Source organism: Hyaena hyaena, unplaced genomic scaffold (genome assembly GCF_003009895.1).
Source record: "Hyaena hyaena isolate Hyena2069 unplaced genomic scaffold, ASM300989v1 scaffold_454, whole genome shotgun sequence".
NCBI lineage: Eukaryota > Metazoa > Chordata > Mammalia > Carnivora > Hyaenidae > Hyaena > Hyaena hyaena.
The window spans coordinates 1,112,611-1,137,027 of NW_024081086.1; the positions used below are offsets into that span (position 1 = coordinate 1,112,611).

The window sequence follows — 24,417 nt, forward strand, 5'->3', positions numbered from 1 at the left end:
AATGGCCTGTACTGTTCGTGGAGGTATAAGATACATGCTTATTAAAAAAAAAATAAATAAAACAGATGCCATGGCATACTGTCATCATAACTAGATAAAACTGGAAATTTTCCTAATTCTACTCATAGCAGTACCTGAACCCATTTTCAGTCTTCCTCAATGAAACAAATTTTAGATTCTTATATTATTCCATGGTAATAAGTTTTGTAGAGAAATCTAATCTTATTTATACTGATGCCTTGAGAGAGAGGACAACTGCATATTTTAATAGTTCAATGTTTTTTAAATTATCTAAAATTTAACATGCCTGATAAAATGAAAAGGTTATAGTGAAAAACACTGAGACTAATTTCATATCTCTCTGTGAAGGGAGCCTTTTTTGAATTGTAGATATTTTGTATTCTGTGAAATCCCAAATGTGTGAACTTGACATTTAATAAAATAAAAGTTGGTTTAATTTTACTGCCTTCATAAATTAAAATGAAAACAAATCATGCTTGTTCAAACACAAATGTGTTCTCTTTGGTATACAATGGTGTCACAAGCAATACCACCCAAATTAAACATATATCTAACATATATACTTAGATATGCAAAACTAGTGATATATCCACTTTGAGACATTGTAGCTGTGATGGCTGTATAATGGCTCTAGTCTGATCTGTCTTCCCTCTTTCACTTCTTGTTTTCTTGGAACCAGGTCCTTCTTGGAAGGATGGTTGGGCAGGGTGACAACGGTGGTCTATGATTCAGAGAGAGAGCAAAGCATCCACACCTCAGATAGCTCAAATCTCTGACCTTGGACTCATTAGCTTGGCATGCTAAGCAACTCAGGTAAAAAGCTAGAAATAAATTTATCAAGTATATAATATTTTGGTTTCAATTTTTTATTGAATTCCTTATTGCTATCTTAATAATTTTATCTTTTTTTCAATTACCAAGTTCAGAGGGTAAAATGGCTCCTCAGTAAAAATTCTTGGAAATCTCAATTATACTCAGAAAAGGAAAAAAAAAATGTATAGCATGGAGATCTTTTCAGAATCACTGCATTATCCTAATAGCTTCTCTTCAAATGTCCCATTCTAAGCTTTCATGTCAGAAATTTGCCAATGCTGAGAAAAAAGTTTGTGCCTAACTATTCAGGTCAATGTAATGTGCAGTATTCATTATTGACACAGATTGTACATCCACATTTGAAGCACTTAAAACCCTTGAGAGAGCTTTCACCCACAGTCACTTTAAATGCTTTGGAAACGAGGTCACTTGTAGTTACAATTCAAGAATGTCCAGTTAATACAACTACTGACTAGAAAGAATTGTGGAGAGGATAATGAAAGAAGGGAATTTAAAAGTAGGCAGTGAAATGACTTTATATGACCATTCTAATTATATTCCCAATTTTCAAAGTGGCATAACAAATTAGTGACGCAGATTTATTATAAGTGACATGAAGTCTTAACTTGCATATTTTCAGCCAGTATATCTTGAATTTGGTTCAAGTTACTCCTTATAGTCTATGTCTTTGTGATGTTGAGGGTCTGAAAAAAATCAATCACTGACTTACTGCTGAGATTAATAGCTACAAATCTGAGGAGAAACAAACAAATTGTTCCTCTAAGTGATGCAAAATTGATTCAAGAAATAATGAAACCTAGCAGCAGAGCCAAACCTGGATAGAAGAAAAAATGAGAAGGTAGAGAAGCAAGTTGTAATTCCGGATATGTTATCAGCCATAAGTCTTGAGTTCTCAAAATGTAATGATACAAAAATCTGGAATTTTTATATTAACTAAAAACTAGCATAGTTACAACAGAAATGCTGGGGATCATGTCATTTCCAAATGTGCCTTAAATTTTGGGGAAACACTGTTAAATTAGCCAAGACTTAAGGGGCTTTTGATTCCCTTAACACTCCTTAAGAAATAAGTAAAATAGAGTGGTCAGTACACAAAATAACTCTGACACCAAAAAGGCCTGAGCACATGAACATCATCCATGGACATTTATGAATATGAAAAGACAAACGATATTTCATCAACATAAATATCAGAGCGATTTATTTTGGGGCAAATGACTGCAATTTCTACTTGCTAAAACAGGTACGTAAGGAAGGCTATCTATTCCTTTAATCCTTCAACAACTATTGATTGAAGGCTTTCTAGTGCCAGACCATGCTGGAGACACAGCAGTGAACCAAGAGGTCTGGTTTCTGTCTTCAAGAGCTACAGCCAAATGACTGGGTATATTACAATTTATACCCAGGGCACACATAAGGTATAAAGGAAAACATAAAAAGATCAATTCTAGTAGCCTCTACTGGCCCCTACTCCTATATGAGGAGTTAGAAAAAGGAATCAGTAGCAGGTGAGTGTCTAAGCTGAAACCTGACGGAGGAGGAGGACTTAACTAGGAAACGAGGAGAGACTGTTCTAAATAGAAGAAGCAACGTAAGGAGCTAATGATGAAAAGAATTCCTCAGGCATCAGAAAGAAAATACAGTTATCACATGCAGATGGCAAGAAATGAGTCTACAGAATTAGATGATACCTGATCAAGAAACGCCTTGTAAGTCTTTTTAAAATAAAAATTAAACAATGCTTTCTCAACACATGTTTTTATGCAATGATAGAAAAATCTGTTTCCTACAATAACTATTTACTAAATAGTAAAGTTTTGATGGAAATGATATTAAGACTTTCCGTTAATACTGATGTAAAAAACTGACCCAGAATAACTGAAAGGAGCAATGAATAAAACTTTTAGTTGATAATACAAAGCGATGATACTTGTCAAATAACATTACCTCTAGACTTACTTGTTTTTTTTTTCAGGAAATTTGGCAGTTAAAGTTTATTAAAATGAGAACAGGTCATGGAGACATATACAATACATACAACAAAATCTTAACGATTTCATAATAACTTGCCTGGAGATCTCTACGATTTTACTTTTCTTAAAAAAATTTAATGTTTATTTTTGAGAGAGAGAGAGATGGAGTGTGAACAGGGGAGGGGCAGAGAGAGAGGGAGACACAGAATCCGAAGTAGGCTCCAGGTTCTGAGCGGTCAGCACAGAGCCCGATGCGGGGCTTGAACCCCGAACTGTGAGATCATGACTTGAGCTGAAGTCGGACGCTTAACCAACTGAGCCACCCAGATGCCCCGCTATTATTTTACTTTTTTAGAAGGAAGAAAATAAAATATCCCAGACATAACAACCAATGGAATGCTATAAATGTTAGTCATGACAAATAACCATAGGGAGAAGTTTATAATTTCTCTTAAATCATATCATTTTATAATAGTCATAAAAAACTCAATAATGAATGAAAGCTATAAATGACTTCATAAAGAATAACTTAAACTAACTTTATTGCCACATAAATATAGCAATGGTAAGTATTTGTTATGAAGCTATACTGTTATTAAGAACATGAAAAGCTATAGAAAGGTATAAAATGTCCACTAGAAAATCTCCAAGGATGAAGAATTGTTTTCCAGTCATATTTTAAGCATTGTTCTATACCAGTGATTGGAATGCTAGCTCCAAAGATTAATGGGGTATATTCATCATTGTAACATATGTTATGTATTTCCAGATTTAATGATCTGGTCCCAAACTGAAGTTATATTATCATAACTGATGTGGTTACACTGAATAACGATATTTAGAACATGTTTTCGGAAAAAAGAGTATTTCAGTCTAATTTGTTTTTAGATACAAATTATCAAACTTTTATTCTATGCTAGAAAGGCAAACTTAAACCCCATTTTGCCACCCAGGTACCCTCCGTGAAGCTGCCAGTGGTAACAGAAGAGAGAAAGGCAAGTTTGTTGTCTTCATGTGGACCCATAGGGAAACAGTGTTCCAGTCTCGGGCTGCCTACCTTAGAATTTAACATTTTGTCTTTCTATCCTTGGAAAACGTTCACCGAGCATCCCCACTGTCCACATCAGGTGGATTTAGGATCCTGAGGGCACCAAATGGCATTGGGTTAATCAGATTCTTTCCAGAAGAAAGATCAGTCAGAAAATGTTGGCAACTGGAGTTACGAGGTCGCGTGCCTAAGACAGGCAAAGAAGTACAACTCTGGACCTGACTGATGAGAATGCTTCTCTTCCCTTTTTTCCTGTCACTCCAGAAACCACAGCAACAATGGAGAGCACCCCGAACTGTGGCTTTTGAACAAAGAGCAACACTTCTCCCTCCAGCATCCCAGTCAGTACTTTTTCCTGGAAGAGGATCTGTGTCTTAACCATAGCAGTGGTGAATTACAGCCAGTAGGACTGCCTTTCCTTCCAGAAAGTCTGTATCAAAGGTCAAAGCACTGAACTGTTGATAAAATGCTTAGCTCTGTCCAAAGAAGCAAGGGAACTCAGGCACAAAATAGTTGTAGTACAATCTAGACTCAAATTGGGAAGACAGAGCAGTCATTTATGCCCACAACTCTCTCTCTCGCAGAGCCTTTCCTTGGCCCCCCATTCCTGAGGTCACGAGCTCCTCAATCCAGGGAGGTCCTATAGCTGGAAGGGAAGCCAGCACAGCTCAGGGCCAGGCACTAGGCCAGAAGTAAGACTCCTGGACCCTGGGCCTGGAGTGCCCGGCCACTAGCTGTGTGACCCTCAGTGGGTCTCTGTGCAGCTCCAGGATTCAGGTTTCTCTCACCTGTAGAATATGTCCTACTCTTCACTGATATGTCAAGATTCTGGCTGGATGTGTTCCCATCTGGACCTGTACAGCATTATAGAAAAATCTCTTATGGTTAAGAAGAAGTCTAATTTTTCTTATATTACAGAGGAATTACTTGGGTGTCTGTATAAAGGAAACCCCAAATAACAGTGGCTTAAAGAGGATCAAAGTTTCTTTCCCTCTGATGTAAAAGTCTAGATGAAGGCACTTTAGGCCAGTGTAATGGCTCTTTGCTCCTTCCCAGACCAGGCTCTCCTGGTTACCTGCTCAGCTATTCTGAGGGCTTAGTTTTGAATCTCACAGTCCAAGGTGAGCTGTGACCATCATATTATTGCTCCCATAGCAAGACTGAGGATATGGTAAGGAGAGATATGACTGCTTCTTTTTAGATATACTGCCCCAGATGTTGCACACATCGTTTTTCACACTCCACAGGTGAGCAGTCACCTAGTCACAGGAAGGGAGAGAAATGTGGCCACCAACCCAACTAATTATTGATGATTCTATTATTGCACAAGAAAGGGTATCTGCCACATTTTTTTCATTAGACTTTCTACTCTATTAATTTTTTTTCTAAGTTAGGGAATAGGTATGTACTCATTTGCCATTTTGTTAATTGTTTTCTGGCTGATTTTGTAGCTCCTCTCTTCTATTTCTCCCCTTGGTCTCATGACTTTCTTTGGTGTTATGTTTAGATTCCTTTCTCATTTTCTTGTGCGAATTTACTGTAAGTTTTTGCTTTGTGGCTACTGTGAGGTTCACATATATCATCCTATATATACAACAGTCTATTTTAAGTTGATAGAAACTTAAATTTGAACCCATTCCAAACTCTGTATTCTCACCTCCCACTCCTCCCTCCACCCTGATTTATGTTTTTGATGTTGCATTTTTACCTCTTTTCGTTTTATGTTTCCCTTAACTAACTATTGTAGTTATAGTTATTTTTTACTACTTTCATCTTTTAACCTTCTTAGTAGCTTTATAAATGATTAATCCACCACCTTTACTATATACTTTTTTTTACTATATACCTTTTTAGTATATAGAGACTTTTACTTTCATATGTTTTCCTGTAATTATTTAATACCACTTCTTTTCAGCTTAAAGAAGTCTCCTAATGTTTTTATAAAGCTGATTTAGTAGTGATAAACTCTTTTCGCTCGTACTTGTCTGAAAAACTCTTAGCACTCCTTCAATTCTGAATGATCACCCTGCTGGGTAGCATATTCTTGGTTAGAAGATTTTCCTTTCAGCACTTTAATATGTCAGGCTACTACCCCCTTCTGGATGGCAACATTTTGCTGAGAAATCTGTTGTTAGCCTCATGGGAATTCCTTTGCACTTAACACTGTTTTTCTCTTGCTGCTTTTAAGATTCTGTCTTTAACTTTTGATGTTTTATTTTATTATTTTTATAATATTGGCAAAATGTTGGCAACTGGAGTTAGGAGGTTGCATGCCTTGACTAAGACAGGCAAAGAAGTACAATTCTGGGTCTGACTGATGAGAATTCTTCCCTTCCCTTTTTTTCCTGTCACTCCAGAAACCACAACAATGTAGAGCACTCCATTTAGTTTATTTATTTTTGAGAGACAGAACAGAGTGTGTGTGTGAGGGGGGGTGGGGGGGGAGAGGGAGGAACAGAATCTGAAGCAGGCTCCAGGCTCTGAGCTGTCAGCACACAGCCTGACACAGGGCTCGAACTCATGAAATGTGAGATCATGACCTGAGCTGAAGTCAGACACAACCAACTGTGCCAACCAGGTGCCCCTGACTTTTGATGTTTTAATTATAAGTGTTTTGGTGTGGCTCTCTTTGGGTTCCTGGACCCAAATTTGTGTGCTTCCTGGACCTGGATGTCTGTTTCCTTCCTTAGGGTAGGAGGGTTTTCAGCCATTATTTCTTCAAATGACTTTTCTGCCCCCTCTTATCTTTCTTCTGCTTCTGGGATCCTTGTAATGAGAATGGTATTATTTCACTTGATGTTTGAGTTATCTTCAATTTTTTTAAAATTCTTTTTTTGAGTCCCCGGTGGCTCAGTTGGTTAAGCGCTGATGCTTGATTACAGCTCAGGTCATATTCTCTTGGTTTGTGATTTCGAGTCCTGCATGGAATTCTGAACTGACAGTGCAGAGCCTGTTTGGGATTCTTTCCCTCCCTCTCTCTCTGCCCCTCCCCACTCATGCTCTCTCACTCTCAAATAAATAAATTAACTTTAAAAAAAGTTCTTTTTCTTCTTTTTGCTGCTGGATCTGGATGGATTCCATTGCTTTATCTTCCAGCTCACTGATCCCTAATTCTGCTTCATCCAGTCTGCTGCTAAAACCCTCCAGTGCATTATTTCAGTTCAGTTCTTATACTGTTCAACTCTGCGACTTCTGCTTGGTACTTTATTTTGTTTTTAATCTCTTTGTTGATGTCATCTCTGTGTTTATCTATTATTCTGCTGAGTTTGGTAAGCATTCTTATGAACATGACTTTGAATTCTTTAGTAGGTAGATTACTTATCTCTGTATCATTTGGATCTTTTTCTGAATATTTCTTCTTTTGTTTGGAACGTATTTTTCTGTTTCCTCATTTTACTTGACTCTGTTTCCACATATTAAATGAAACAGCTACCTCTCTTAGTCTTGAAGCCATGACCTTGTGTAGGTGATGACCCTTCTCATTCAACCTTGCCCTCGCTCCTGAGAACCTTTGTGATTGTCTAAACTGCCTAATTCATTCTTGATATGCCCTCATTGTTGATGGTGTGCCAAGACTTGTCAGTGAGTCAAGGGGAGGAATCTCATTATGCATCTAGTTGCAGGCTGACTGGAAGCCAAGCCCTCAGGCAGCAGCTTTTACGATATGAAAATATTTATAGTCCTGTGGATCTGCAAATGTAATACCCGTGGGCCTCCAGACCAGGAGATCTGGATGTTTCCAGGGTGACAGTTGTCAAAATCAGGGTACCAGGTGAGTATGTAAGCTCCTTTCTGAGAAGAGTCATTGGGTTGTAGCAAGACCATGGGTATGTGCAAGGATAGTGTCTTCCTGCTTATGTTCCCTGGGGGTGTCTTGTTAGCCTCTAGATGTGTGGGAAAGCTGAAGCCTGTCCCTCAGGCTGAAGCTCCAGACTAATAAATAGGCAATTTTCAGTGGAAGACAGCTTGTTTCAGTCTGCTGTCTGTGCAGTGCCTTGGAGCTGGTGGCCTGCCAAGAGCTATCTTTCAGACTGTTATAGTCCTGTAGGGCTCTGGGACACCAGCCCTCTTCATCACCAGGGCCAGGTGATCCAGGGGTATCCCATGTGTAGACTCACATACCTGCTGGCTTTAGTGAAGCAGCTGGAAAGTGTAGCAGGCCAGGCACATTCCACATGCCTTCCTAAAGCCAGTGGGAAAATGTCTTGTCTGCATGTGCTCACAGGCTTCAGCAATGGAGCAAGGAAGAGCCTTGTCTATTTATGAGCTGGTTTTAGCCTACAAATGGAAGTAGGATCTGACTCCTTGCCCCACATGTCTTAGCAAGGTGGTGGGGAAGTGTCCCAAGCCCCTGTGCTCTCCATGCTCTCCAGCCTCAGCAAGTGCCATGACCACTCACCTCACCTGTTACATCAAGGTGGTGGGAGGGTGCTATGGCCATGCTCGCCTACTTATGCTACCAGGCTTTGTGAAGAATGCAATAATGGCATCCACTAGTACCTCCATCTCCGGAGAACATCTCAATTGTCCCCTCACGCCCAGCTCTGATCTCCAGATCAGATCCAGCAAATAAATCTTCCTCACATATAATTTAGGTGTTTTTCAAACTGCTGTTTGTTTGTTTTTGTTTTGTTTTGTTTTATTTTGTTTTTCCTGGGTCTCAGGTCAAACAAGACAGCATATAAACTCTCATGAGAAATCTCAGTCTCCTATAGCACTTTGGGGATCCTCAGACATTGGTTCCACTGGTTATCAAAGCCAAATTTTCAGGAGCTCATCTTTCTAGTAAGGATCCCATGAGCTGATATAGATCTTTCTGGTATAGGTCACACATTGGGCACCAAAACATTGCCACTCTGGGAGAAGTGCCTGTCTGTTGAGATCCCTCCCTATTGTGTGCTTCGGTGCTGGAGTTGGGGTTTTGTAAGACCATGTCTCTGCCTCAGTCTCAATGTTGTCCTTTTATTCTTTGTTGTGAAGAGCATTTGATCTATTTTTCCAATCTTTTTCAGAAGGAAATAACCCGTATGTAGCTGTAGATGTGGGTGTGTCTGTGAGAGGCGGGAAGTTCAGGATATTTCTATGCCACCATCTTGAATGCCCCTCCCAACAGATATTTATTATACTCTGCAACCTAAGTCAATATTGGGAAAAAATTAATAATGCAGGCAACTTACTGAGAATCCTGGATCCCAAGCCACTTCATCCTTTAACAGCCAGATAAGCAAGGCAAGGCTTACCTAATTGGGTTTGAAGTATATGGCAAATTACTACAACTGTTGATTTAATTACTGTCAGTAGTAATCTAAGAGAAATGGTATTACTAACGATTTGTAGCTTCCTCAAACAACTAAATAAGTTAGATGGCCGTTTCCACAGGATGAAAGCAGCTCTGAGTGTTTTTAACCTGATGGACAATTGTTTTCAGTATAAGAGAACTGGTTAACTTAGCAAGGTTCCAGTTTCCAGACTCCCATTTCCATAGACATAAAAGAAAATCTCAGCAACAAACATGTCGATGATCTTTGTGACATAATGTCTTAATATCTTGTTCCTATGCTTGCTTACTCACTTCTTCTTTAAATAAGTAACAAAGAATATTTTTAAGTATAATTTTAAATGATTTGTTTTTCTTTCAATTTCAAATAAATTATCACACCCATTCAAGTAAAATCTCTCAAAATCTAGCCTGGTTTGGAAAACTGACCTGTTTAACAATCTGAAAAATATTTCTAACTAGTGTATCAACAAACAGGTTCTAGAAACCTTCATGTAGTATCCTTGCTAAAGCTTCTTTGGGAGATTCTGTACCCATTAGCCAAATTTGGAAGTATCATCTTTGTTAGAAATAATCATTTGAAAAAGGCTAGGTTGTAAAAATAGTTCTGGGAGGACAAATTCAGTGCTGAGAAAAATTTTATGATCACTTTTAAAATTCGAATGGCCATTTTCCCATTGGTACCTTAGCAAAGCCAGAAGTGAAAAACCAAATGAATTTTTCCTTGCATTACAATTAAAAGTAAATTATTTCTGATTTTGTGCAAGTGTATTTTTTAATTTAATTGTGAACCAGCCTTTCATTAATTACTGACACTATAAGTTAGATGAATTAAATGTTCCAAGTCATCTGTAATGCATTTACAAGTATTGCATATTTTTTGATATTTTATTTTATATTGCATTGTTATATTAGATAAAATATCAATAATATTATAATTGCAGAGTAAATGACATATTTATGGCTATATGCTGCACTTTTAAAGACAAACTTGAGTTGAAAGATACTATTCAAGTATGAGAGAAAAAAAGGTATTGAAATAGTCAGATATCTACACGAACCCAGCAGAGGTGACTTCAAAGTCAAGATTCCCATTGCCTGTGGAGCCTATTAAGAAGACAGATACTAGCAATTTGAAGAACAATGTGTGTTTATTTAAGGAAATACATCCAGCTGTTCCTCTAAGGCAGTTTCAAGTTCACTAGGGGTCAAAAGAATCATATAATATAAAATATAACACTTCCCTATGATAAGTAGCCTAAGGCATGAAACATTACAAAAATACATGCCACATTCTCTATAAGGAGTTTTACGATAGATGTGGATTTTTATCTTTACTTTAAATATAAATGAAATTCTAGAGATAATATAAAGTCAATGATAAAAGACCATTAAGACCCTGAGTCAATATTAACGCATATATAATATAGCCCTATATAAGTAAAGGTGTCAGAAAGTCCATGGTCAGAATGGAAGTGCAGTTCAGTAAATAATACCAAGAAGATCAATAACTACAAAAAAGAAAATGAATCAAAAGGTTATGCCAAACAATTTAGCTGTTCTAGACCAAAAAGAGTGTAACAACTCACAATGAATTACTAAATCACCACACAGCACTTCGATTTTCTAAATTCTGGAAACCTTTTTTTCTTTTGCAGAAAAGATGGCACACAGGCAAATGCATTCATATGTGACTATTTCATTTGCATATATATGTAAAACTTTTCCTCAGGATATTTTCTTCTGTTTTTGTCTGACTCACAAAACAGGAATATTGGTCAAACAATACATTTTGCTTTATGAAGTTAATTGCTTTGTTTCCTCAAGGGACATATAAGCTTATTCTTACACCCTGGTCAACATACATATTTCAATTTAACTTCATCTGTTCTATTTCCTAGAGATTAATATCAAAATTATAAATAACAGTTTGAAATTGGAATGGAAACTAAAAGTGCCATAGAGTACTAGATTATTGCTTTTACATGTTCAGTTATATCTCTATTACAGAAATTACAGTAGTCATAAGTAACAAATGCCTAAAACAGTATCTGGCTGTATAGTAAGAATTTGATAAATGTCAAATGTTACTTTTATTGTTTTTGGTAGTATTACTAACTCAATTTAGCCGTCCCATTTTCCATTTGGATAAAAACACAATTCTAATTATAAAATCATATAAAGTTAGAACTCAAATTTTATAATAACATTTTAAGTTTGGTAGGAAGTAGGCACTTTCTAGACTTTTGATGATCTTCAAAGCCTAGTTAGATGTGCCACTCGCAAAACAAGATCATTTTAACTAGGATGACAGGCCTGGACATACTTTTTTATTTTTTTGTGAAAGGTTTAACCTTATACATCCTAAAGAACAACAATGAATACATTCCCCTAATTATATTCTTTTAGTATAGCAAGTGCTCATCCTAACTATAAATGCCCTTGATTTTTAGTGCCAACCTGTGTTGGGACTATGACTTTTCATCTACCTGTCCCCTCCCTATTTTTTTTTTTGTCAACTTCTGTAATAGCTGATATTTACATTTAACATTATGAAACTGCCTTATCTGACTTACAAAAACGACAGTTTAATGTGGTTCAGCCAAACAAATTGACTGTCTAAAAAGCATGATCACACCAGATCATGGTTTTTAAGAAAGATGTTTTCTAAGCTTCCAAACATAGGACATACTAAGACTATATAAAGACGACATCCAATATTATCACACTTTCCATCAATATTTTTGAAGGGTCATCCCTTCTTATAATCATGTAAAAATCCCTGCATTCATGGCAGTATTTTTAAATGATATATATTAATATCTACTTTAACACCAGTCTTATTTTGCTGAGAGACTAGTTTCTTCATATGCATCATTTGCTCTCAATAAACACAAATCCACATTATTTTTAACTGTAACATTTTTTGAGAGATGAATGCCATTCAGTAGAGAACATTTCTGTGAACAACTGGGGACAGAGTCAATGTCATGGCTTTTATGTAGTTCTAGATATAAATGCAGCACAGATTCTCAGAAGAGAGAAACTAAAAGAGCAGGTGAGGCAGGATAGTCAAGTTGTTTTCTGAAAGTAGAGATGTTAAAAGAAAATGTACAAATGATCACTCTCTACAAAAATGACCTCTGACTTTGTGGAGCATTGCAAAATACAAAACACATGGACAAGAGTGAGAGAGAGAGAGAGAGAGAGAGAGAGAGAGAGAGAGAGGAGTGGGAAGGGAGAGAAGGAGGGAGAGGGAGAAAGAGACTGAATAAGTATTCCTCCAGTTGGAACTAGTCACAGGTGTTTTTTTTTTAAAGAGACTCTTAAATATGGAGAACAAACAGAGGGTTTCTGGAGGGGTTGTGGGAGGGGGGATGGGCTCAATGGATGAGGGGCATTAAGGAATCTACTCCTGAAATCATTGTTGCACTATATGTTAACTTGGATGTAAATTAAAAAAAAATAAATTAAGTACAAATTAAAAAAAATAATTGCATGGATAGTGTTTCTGAAAGGTAACATGCATTATATCTGAGTTCAGTTGCAAATAAAAAATATTGTTTAATTTAACTCAGTGCCTTACTCTGTCCATCCAATGCCTCAATGCTTTTTTGATCTCCTACTTTTCATTAACTCTCTATTGCCTCCTTTGTGGTCCTCCAATATCCCACTACCCCAGAGAATTTGCGTATGTTGTTTCCATCTGTAACTCTCCAGGGAGAAGCAGAGTTTGTTTCCTCTTTTCCTTCAGGTGTCTGAATAAATGTCATCTTAATCACAGTGGCTTTTCCTGACTACCCTATAGAAAATAGCAGTTCTCCATCCTGCCTTCCAAAACTCCCCTTCCCTCTTGCTTGTCTTATTTTTCTCTATAGAAAATCATCACACAGCATATTATGTATTTATTTGTTTGTCACCTTTGTTTAGAACTTTGTTTTGTTCATTGCTACAGCCATAGTACTAGAACAGTATCTAGAAAGTAATATAATAGGTGATTGATAAATATTTCTTTAAATGAATGAGTTTCACATGATGATAATGTATTGTTATCGTCAAAGCATTGCATCATTCTCTGAGAATACTTCAAACAAGAATTAAAGGTACCTTACCTGAAAAAAATCTTAGATAGAACATAAGAAGTAAAAATAAAATTATAAAATAGCATCTGAAAAGAGAGAAGAAAAGGATAAATTTGATGTGGAAACTGGAGAGACCTTCATGAAGGATGTGACATTGGAGTGAAACTTTGACCATAGATGATTTCTACACATAAAGATGCTGGTGAGGACCACCCATCAACAGGAAGATGTATGGGCAAAAGCACAGAGATAAGAGAATCTATAGGGAATTTTGTGGATGATTCAGTAGCCTGATTAAGGCTAGAACAAGGTGCTATCAGGAAAGAAGTAGGCGGTGAGTGACAGTAATATAAATATGTGTTTATAAGGTCATGTTTGTATTTCATTTACTGGTTCAATGATTCCTAACATTTCAGAATATGAAAACACTCTTTAAAACACTGAAACATAATAAAATCCCTATGTGATATAATTGGTTTAAAAATCATATAAAGTTATATGGCATTAAGATCCATTACAAATTCAGTACCATCTTTTCAATACATTTGATTTAATTAAACATGTCACTTTAGAAGCAAAACAATAGTATATGTGTATATATGTATATCAAAAATTACATGGGAGGTATGCACATGGGTGTACATACATATATACTTTTTATCACCATTATACAGGCAATGGTTATTATTAATATGGATTCTAGGGCCTCTTGCATGAAATCCATGGTCACATGGATTTGAAGCACGTGAGCCCAGAGCCATAGTCTAGGCAATGAGAACCACACTAGGCAATGAGAACCCATAAAATGTCTTTGAGTAGGAGAATTACATGATGAAGTCTATGTTGTAGAAATTCTGAGGGTTAGAGATAGAAGATACATTAGATCACATCTTCTCTGCACAGTCTGCTAGAGTTATAGAAAAAGAAATTGCAACCCATAAAGACAATAGATACTGGCCAAGAGATTACAGGTAGAGGACTATGGCTAGTATTCAGGCTCCTGAAGTGAGCTCATTAAACATTTCCATAATGGGATGGATAAGATGGAGAATCATGTGAAAATATTACCAGTAATCAAAAATGAACATCTGTTCTTATTTGGTAAAGTAAGATGAAATGTTACACACCTAAAATCAGATGTACAGTCATCTCTTTGCTGTGGTATGAGGATTGTGGTTATTTTCAAAATTCTGTATCTAATTAGCATGTGGATCCTACTCTAGTTTTTCTCTGAGTCTGTATTTAAAAAACATATTCATCTTTAAGAATTTATCTCTATGTTTCTTTTAAAAACCAAAAAATGTTTGCTCAAGGTCATTTGGAATTTTGGTAAGGATGGTTATAAGGATACATTGTTTTATACATATTACATTTTGAAAATTTAAACATAAAATTTAAAAAGAAATCAACAGATTGACTATGCATGAAAAATTCAATGTTTAAACACTAAAGAACAAAGTTATTTATACTAATGATGATTCCTTCCTCCATCTAATGTGTAAAAACAGGTTTACATATATTAGAATCCCTTAAAGTCGTTTCTACCTGTCTGGCTCTGGCAAAGTCAATGTCCGTCATACGTGAACATTTTTTATTATCACTCAACAAATTCTGTATCTAACTGAAAGTCATTATGCAGTTGTGCACAGGTAAGATCTGCTACCTGAATGAGCACAGAAGCTGTTCCATATCCACAGTTACTGTTCCACCAGAAAGAAGGAAGGAAAAGGGTACCCTTCCCTCCCTTTCCTTCACCTCTGTACGGCTTTATAAATAACCAATTCAGACATGAGCAAGGAAAGGATTTCAAAGTCCCACATGAATTTTCAAAGGCTTAGTGTCATTTACACTTTAAGATGTCTTTTACCAATACTCTGGCTCCCTCACTCCTTCACCCCAAACCCCTTGTACAGCCACATGCACCTTGCCTATTCCTCTCACAGGGTCCTCTAAAAGAAAGTTGAATTATTTTTACTAAAGGACATTATAAGTAAGTCTTTAGGGAATGAGGAAATTAGAAAGTTTATTTATGTACTTTTTCAATTTTAAAGAAAATCATTAGAATGCTTGCCTTCTTTCTCACATTGAGATTTTGTTAAGTGTGCAATTATTGCCTTAATTGGATTACAATTGCCTTGAGGCTAGTTTATGCCTTTTACATCATCAAAAACACACACATAAAAGATATGATTGAAAGTGGAAATGCACAGGATTTTGGTGAAGGGATAATTCTGATATTTTTATATACCCATTGGATAGCAAACAATTGCATTACTTTCCACTTTTGCAAATATTATAAGTGTAAGATAGAAATTCACTTAAGAATTTTATTTGCTTTTATTGCTAACCTTTCCATATACTTTAATTTTATATTCATGCCCTCCAATATTTTATATGATTAGAATATAGAAACCGTTAATGCAGTATAATATAGCTAACTAATACAATTAAACTTAAGTAATACATTCAATTTTTTTAAAGTAAACCATTTAGTATACCCTACTGTGTTCATCCCTGTATAATTATACATCTTCTGACTTGTCTCATGTAATTCACAATTTCTTCCTGCTGCTTAATCGCAGACTTCGGCAAGCACATTATAAGGGAGAGACTCAGTACAATTTTTCTATAATCTTTTATTTGCCATGTGCATTAAGGTGATGATTGCCTACATGGAAAAAAATGAGGGGGTGTATAAAAGATACAGGAGTAAAGGCACAGGATGGTTTTCAAGTACATGCATAATTTAGATTCATTCTCGTGGGAGGAAATCACAAGGAAATTAATCAGCAATGTATTTGTAGACTTCGCATCAATCAGTTTTATAAGAAACAAGTAACAGTTATCCTATGTTGTTTCTCAATCACAAGAAAGAGAGGCATCAAAAGGCAATCAGACATCGAAAATCAAACTGACAGTCCTGGCCCTCTGAGCTTTCTGTGGTACATAAAACTTCCTTGAACAAGAGAAATGTTGGTGCTCAGGGCTCAGGTGGAAACGGACAAAAATATTTCACACTCAAAAAATATTACATTTCTATCATATTTTGGCCTTTCATTAGAGTATTGTCGATAGCATTTCTGTATTTTATAATATTTAATAACATCTAAAGACATCATAAGGCATAATAAAAAAGTATAGAGTCTGACTGAAGAACAAGTTGTAGTTACCTGTCTAAGGAGGGTAAACAGAGTCAGTGATCAGAGACACTGGGCTAAATACGGTAAAATCTACTTTAGACAATAGGGAAGATAAAGTGGTAACGAACTGAGCTTACTAGAAAGAGAGGTGTTTGGAAAGCTTTTCATGGCAGGCATACTGCCTTACCATATAACACAGTTTAATTATAAGACTTTGATTTTTTTAGCCAAATCTAATGGCTTTCAGTACCATAATCATCTTTGTTCTGGACTTTAGGCCAGGGTAACTGTGCTGCTCTTTTTCCGTCAGAATCAATTCCTTTGGGGTAGATTACAAATGACTCCTTTTAACCCTTTAAAATGGTGTCTGTAGTGAATTATGTTACAAATGTTCCCCGGACCAAGAAGTTTGGCAATGAATATCCTGTTACATATTCATCTTGTCATTCACAATTAACTCTCACCCTCTGTTCTGAACTGTTTTATTTTTCCCAAGAGTTATAACTGAAATTGGATAAATAAATAGAAGTTTTAGGCTACCTTCCCAAACCCTTCAGTAGACTTCTAGGAAAGAAAATCTACCACTTCTGGAAAGGAAAGGAAAAGAAAAGAGAAAGAGAGAACTATCCAGTGATCATGCCTGAATGAAGGCTGCTGAGCTAGACTGAAATTCCATTTGATCTGTTTCTCTGTTGATTTTGTAAACCTTTCCAAAGGTTTCCATAGTAACAAGTGAATTATCTCCTCTGCCCCCCCCCCCCCAACATTTTCCAAGCATGTAACAGGGATAGATAAAGGTTAGAAAGAAAAAAGCTACAATATTTTTTCTACTACCAGGATAGATCTGAAGAAGTCATGATTAGTCTTTTAAGGAATCAAGTATGTTTCTCCCACTACAGTCATATGAAAAAGTTGGTTCAGAATTTACTTACATCTCTGATGTCTGCGTTTGCTTCTGTACATGGTCATTCTGAAAAAATCCGACTTTCTAAGAAGTAATTGCTTTGACCACGGAGACAAAGAGACCGGTTGGGCTCCTGCTTTGCAGTAAGACTGTTGCTCACTGACAGAAGGTAACCAGCAATCACACAGTGAAAGCCAGGGTAATACCATTCTCATAAAATTACAGGGGAGATGCTACAGCCTGTAACTACTCTATCTAATGCAAATCTGGAGAAAACTGTATTTCCTTCACCTCCCACCAACTGATATCAGTTAAGTTCTCTAATAAAATTTGCACTATTAAAGTGCTGTGCTTGAAGCAATGTTGAATTAAGAACAGATTCATGTATTTAGCAAGAACAGTAAAACTGAAAATATAAATAGGAAATATAAAAACCCTTGTTTGATATTTATAGAAAGCACAAACTATCCTTTGGGTTCATATGTCTTTTGGCCACCCTACAATGCTTACATGTGTATTTTATTTTTGAATCTCTACTAAATTCTTCCTTTCTCTGAGCTCTCAATGCACTTTGTATGTTCAATTATTAAAGCAATTATCACTTTTAGCTTGGTCTATCTCTCCAAACAGACTGTGTCTCAGGCAATGCAGGAATTGTAATATTTTCACATTATTTTCCCAGGCCTAGAATAGAAGGGGCATACAATAGGGTCTCAGACTCAGTGAGTGCCTACTATGTGCTAAGGCACTTTGTCCCCTCCTGAAAGGAGCTTTCCCCTGCCTTCATCCTCGCTGCCTCACTTTTGTCCTCTGACCTCTATTTTCACAGTATTGTGGGCATATCCTTATCTGAACACACTGTACACTGTCAACTGGACAGCATGGGAGCTTTGCCTTCATACGCCTTGTACTCTCTGCACTGAGGAATGTCGGGCACCCAGCAGAGACTCAGGAGCACTACCTCTCCCCACCACTCCAAGATTGTGTCTGATTTCAAATCTTCATGTGCTAATCAGTGTGTTTGAAAAGCAGTTTTATTTAAAATACAGAGGATTTATCCACCAGCGAATAATTTCGATGTAATAAGACTTCCTGATTGTACATTAAGCTTCATCTTCCAGCTAAAAGCAGAAGACATTTTCAACTGCCAAAATTCTTTTTTCGTGTTAACAAACTTAGTTTACTTATTGATAGGTAGGAGACATCATCTCCATAATTCTTAATAGAAGGGTTATTTCAATGTCAAGAATATTTTTATATTTAGATAATTACTATACTTTATGATCACAGATATCAAGAATAGCATTTATGCAGTTTTTTAAATAGTATTCCTGTCCAGTTTCTTGACTTTTGACTAACAAGCTGTAGTGTTTAGTAAGATTCTTTGTCAAAGACCACTACAGTTGTATCTTCAGATAAGAAATAGTCAATTATGAAACACCAGAAGGATTTGTCTTGTGTTTTCTCTAATAGTGATAGAAATGGTGGGGGAAAGGCAGAGAGGCAAACCATGAGAGACTCTTGAATGCTGACAAAAACTGAGGACTGATGGATGTGGGGGGGAGGAGGGATGGGCATGGAGGAGGACACTTGTGGGGATGAGCACTGAGTGTTATGTGGAAACTAATTTGACAATAAACTATTTGTAAAAAAAATTTTTTTTCAAAAAATAAAGTAAGTAGGCCTTTTCTTAAGGAGATATAATACACCTTATATTCCACAGCGTTTACCTGCGAAATTTCTTTCCATAGCACTTTATAATCACTTGATACAGTCTGTATTTACTTGTTTTTCTGTTTTTGCATATTAGGACATTAGCATTCAGAGAACAAGGCTTTCTTTTTTCAGAGATATATATCCATAGTGCATATCAGTGCCTGATATAGAGTAGGTTTTTGGTAAACACTTGCTGAATAAAGCACTTTTTTTTAAGTAAACTAATTTAAATTACAAAGACAATACAACTATAGATTATTTTTTCAATAAATTTGGACAATAGACAAATGCTAATTGACTAAAGTTACGTTCTTACTTGCTGCAAATACCTGTCACTTCATGTCTAGCTTTGGTCCCTGAGTTCACTGTTTTGAATGAACTGTATATACTTATAGGTGTGAAGATAAAGTGTAAATTCATGAAAGAAAGTCACAACCACTAAGCAAGTTCTCCTTTATAAGGATTATTCATGCCACATGACCAATAAACCATAAAATCTATCATAACCAAACAAAATTAAAAGTTTGTCTGACATACATGTATACATATCCGTGATATGAATAAACGTGCCATTGGTGATTATGAAGCAGAAATAGCTTAATGATATCATGACACAAATGACTTTAATTTTAACATTATTATATTATACAAATTTGTAGTTTTTCTCTTTTCACATCATTTTGTATTACCCGTAATTAATATCCATCTGAACAATTTTTGTAAAGACCATATAACAATTTAATCAAATTCATGTACACATTCTACGACTCCTCACCCAGCGTCACTCATCATCATGCAGACACAGATGCACATTAAAACAAGAATCCTGGCAGTCATCAATGTTTGGTTCACCTTTGCCCTCTCAACCTTGTATCAGGGTTGAGTTTCTGAGTTTCTATACAAGGATTTTCATTTATCAACTCTTCCCTACATTACTTTTCTGCCCCTAGGGAATACAGAGGCATCCATCCACTCTTGAACTTCTGTCTGAGCTTCATGCTTCAAACTATCAAAATGAGGACCTCAAATATTCCTGATGAGTTAACACCAACTTCCTGAGTACCATGTTGCAGTACAGATAGGACTATGACTGCAAGGTAGAAGTGGCTGGGGTAGAGGATGGGAAACTTGCAGCCACGAGAACAGAGAGGAGGAATGTGGACATATGGAGCAATAAAAGCAGTTAAAGAGAGAAGACGGGTCCAGACGTTTCATTCTTTCTTTCCTACCCTCTCCAAGAATCCAGACTAAATACAGTTGTTTTATCTTCAAAATCAGCTTTATGACTATAATGCCACAGACTTGCTTTATAAAATATCTCTGTATTCCCTGCAACATGATTTCCTGTAATGGACTTAATCTTTATATTCCATACTTTAATACAAATTCAATGTGTTGATAAATTGGGAAGGATGATTTATCATCTAAAATCAAAGGATTCTATCAATGTCTTTCTCTTTTCATGGAAGGAACCATTAAAAAAAAAGTACCTCGCAAAGTAAGAGAAGACACGTTTTAACCTAAAAGAATAACCAGAAGGAAAGAAGGAAGGAAGAAAGGAACAGAAAGACAGAAAAGGTGTGTGTATTGTGTGTGTGTGTGTGAAAAAGAAGTACTATGTGCTGTGTATAAAGCACTGTGCTAAGTACACATTGTATCACATAATCTTTGCAATTCTGTTCCTTAGCTATCCCTGCCTTCCTTTTAGAAATGAGTAGGGGTACCGGGTGGCTCAGAGGGTTGAGTGTCTGACTTTGGCTCAGGTCATGATCTTACAGTTCATGAGTTTGAGTCCTGCTTCGGGCTCTGTGCTGACAGCTCAGAGCCTGGAGCCTGCTTCAGATTCTGTCTCCCTCTCTCTCTCTGTCCTTCCCCTGCATGTTCTCTCTCTCTCTCTCTCTCTTTCAAAAATAAATAAATATTTTTAAAAAATGAGTAAGTTTTCCCCAGATGAGGGCAGGTGCAGGTAATATTCAGGGACACTGCATGAATTAAGTAGTTGAGATTATTTTATTGGAAGACAGACAAATATAATTTTAGGACTGAATAAGGGACAATGCACTGGGTAGCTGCTGAAAAAGACTTACATAAAAGTGTCATTATAATGTCACTAGTAATGTATTGAAATCAAGAAAATGATGTTTGCTGGAACTCGTCACATGGAATGAACACTATGGTTTAATGAGGACCATTTAGGGAGTGTGCATTAGGTGTTAGGCTGTCTTCTAAGAGTTTTATAGGATTACTCACTGAATACTGAAAATAATCCTAGGATGGATTCTTCTTCCTCCTCCTATTACTATTATTGTTTTTGCCCTTTTTAATGTTTCAGCAAAATAAGGCTGAGAGATTACGTGTTCTGACTAAAGTCTCACGGAGAACAAGAAATAATGCCCTGCTTTGAACTGGCTGATCTTTCCCTAGAGCCAATGCAATATAACATGCCATGTAAGGTTGAAGCTGTTTAGGTAACAAGGAACTGAGACCCACAGAAGCATATTTCCATAACAAATAGTGGTGTTTAACTTCTAAGAGGGGTGAATGCAATTAACTGCAGGGCTTTGGCTGCTGGCAAGGACATCCAAGTTCAGAAGCACAGTGGACTGCTCGGGACAGCAGAGATCTGCTCTTGTCTGCAGCAATGGTGACTTGCCTTTCTCACACGTGACCTTACCCACCTTTCTTTCCTCTTCCTATCCCAGCCCTCACCCTTTCTCCAAATAAATCACTGAATGAACATTTAAATTATACCAAGAGTATCAAATTATTAGCCCATCCAGAGTCCCGCCATCCTTATGTAGTTTAAAAATTACAATATGTATGTAAGTGATGAATCACTAAATCCTACACCGAAACTAATATTACACACTGTGTTAACTGAAATTTAAATAAGAACTTGGAAGAAAAAAATAACAACGATAATATGTGTTAACTTTGATAAAACTTATAAGAATTTTATCAAGACTTAGTATGTGGACTGTGTAGAAATATTTAACTTGCATGATATCTATATTTCAGAGAATTATTAGAATACAATGGTAAAACCAAATAGGTGTAAAAAGTTAAGCTGTCAAAATTCCCCATTTACAGACGTCTGGTCTGAAACAGAGAACTCTGACAAGTATGCCAGACTGGAAACTGAAGGGAACTGAGGGGCGTGGCCTCCAGCACCTTGAGCCCCGTACCTGAAGCAGGGACATTAATCCAGGACTTCCCCGGGGGTTAGCCTGGAGCTTTCCCCTCTGAACTCCCTACTCTGAAATTATTTCTTTAACTGATATGAGTGATATCTCAACTTTCCTTTGGTCAGTTTTTCTCAGGTTTGCACAGGAAGTCACCCACAATTCACTCTTTCCTATGTCATTCTTGTCACTGCACAGCACAACGTACAGATGAGGAGCTTCTTTACCTAGCTCTTAGGCACCTCAGCTGACCCCGTGGGAACTCTGCCTGTTCTCGCCTCAGATATTAAAATATCGCCTCTTTATTAAAATATCTCCTTGCTGGTGTAGTCCCTAAAAATTCTTGACAAAAGTCCTTTGCTCAGGTACTTTCATGGATAACATCCAAGCATTTTCAACTGCAGCACAATCACTGATCCATCTTTTCAACAATTTAAGAGAAAACATCTGCATTGTCTGTATATGTCTATATCAAATGATTTGCTGTCTTGCCTAATGTTCTGGAACTGCATCCATAGCTTTCTGGCCAGAGTCAAGTACTCTTCCGTTACTGGATAATGTAAAAATAGTTATTAATTAAAATATTGAATGGCTACCATATTAAAAAATTTTCTTGTCATTTTACCTACTACCTCACTTTACTAATAGATCTATCATTGTTCTTTTTTTTTAATCAGAGAAAACATAAAACTTCCTAATTTTTGATCCAATTTTCATTTGTGATATTGGTTCAAATGAATGGGAAAATTTCCAGAATGATACTTCTTTATACTTGACTGTTTATACCTGACAAACAAGTCAATTGTTTGTAAATTCCTCAGTTTGGTTCATTAAGCATTTTTATGTATCTGGAGAAGACTTTTCTAAGATATTTTTTTGTAAACTATAATTGGATCTTATTATTAAGGTTGTATTCATTTCTTTGGACCTTCTCCAGTTTCTTATAGTCTAATATCAAAGAAGTCTTTGAAATCACTGAATTTTTAAAATATTCAGGGGTGCCTGGGTGGCTCAGTAGGTTAAGCGTCCGGCTTTGGCTGAGGTCATGATCTCAAGGTTCGGTGGTTCGAGCCCCACGTCGGGCTCTGTGCTGACGGCTAGCTCAGAGCCTGGAGCCTGTTTCAGATTCTTTGTCTTCCTCTCTCTCTGACCCTCCCCTGCTCATGCTCTGTCTCTCTCTGTCTTAAAAAATAAATAAACTATAAAAAAATAAAAGTATTTAATACTTAAAAGTGTTCAACACAGTTAAATGTTTCTCCTTTATAACTCACACTACAGTTGATTTTATTTTCACTGAATCTCCTTAGTGGTAATTGTTTTTGAGAATTCTACTCAAAATTCTACTTCCTTTTCTTTATACAGTTTCCATTCCATCTTGTCTTAGGTTCATCATTCTTTTCTTATAGCCTAAATCTGATTATTCAGACTTAGCTTTATCTTCTTAGTGGTCTTCTTTACCCATTCATATTTCAATAAATTTATTTGCATTGTCTCAAGGATAGTGGCATTCTACCTTTTTAATCACATCCTTTAATCACATCCAAATATTTAATGGTTATTAAAAGATTTTTTTTAAAAAGAAGACTAAAACATATGCAATAATATTAACCTTGAACTTCCTAAAGATTGTAACTAGAAGTATGGAGTAAGGTATTTATGGCTGTGTAAATAGTTCATCTCACTTCAACATATTTTAACAAATGTTGACTGTTACACACTAAAAATGTAGCAATCCTAGATCTAAAAAGTACAAAGTCTCATAGGGGTGATAGCCACATATAGGGTAATATATCTGTAACAAATTACCTCACAGACCTATGAACACAATAACAGAGTTTATGGGACATGGGCATGGTGTGGGGGAATTGCTGTACCATGATCCCTGGACGTGTTTTATTTATGAAAGACACTTCCTCAGACATAACATCTTTACTGTGTTCTGAGATGAAGGGATTCTAGTGAGTTTATAAAGAATAAGGAATGATGGTGATACATTAAAACAGCCTCAAATCATAATACTTTCCATGATTATGAAAATTATGTGTAGAATTTCACTGTTAACAGAATTTACAAAATATGAAATTTATGCTTTAATCTATCTATCTATCTATCTATCTATCTATCTATCTATCTATCTATCATCTATCTATCTATCTATCTATCTATCATTTCCTATCTTAAAAATCTATCTTTCAATCTTAAAAACCAGAGTAGTGAGTTGTAGAGCCACCTAGCAAAA

At 36.3% G+C, this 24,417-nt stretch overlaps 1 protein-coding gene across 3 annotated transcripts in view; it reads right to left on the minus strand.

The window, feature by feature from the left end:
* The window catches only part of RALYL (RALY RNA binding protein like), a 388,833-nt gene that overhangs the window by 203,828 nt on the left and 160,588 nt on the right, over positions 1-24,417 (minus strand). Inside the window, exon 1 of one of the 3 annotated variants that reach the window (XM_039253468.1) lies at positions 17,309-17,426. The exons of the other annotated variants lie outside the window; for them this stretch is intronic. Coding sequence (XP_039109399.1) covers positions 17,309-17,345 — 37 coding nt within the window. The 5' untranslated portion in view covers positions 17,346-17,426. Of the gene's footprint in view, positions 1-17,308; positions 17,427-24,417 lie in introns of those variants that run through there. 3 annotated transcript variants of the gene reach the window in all.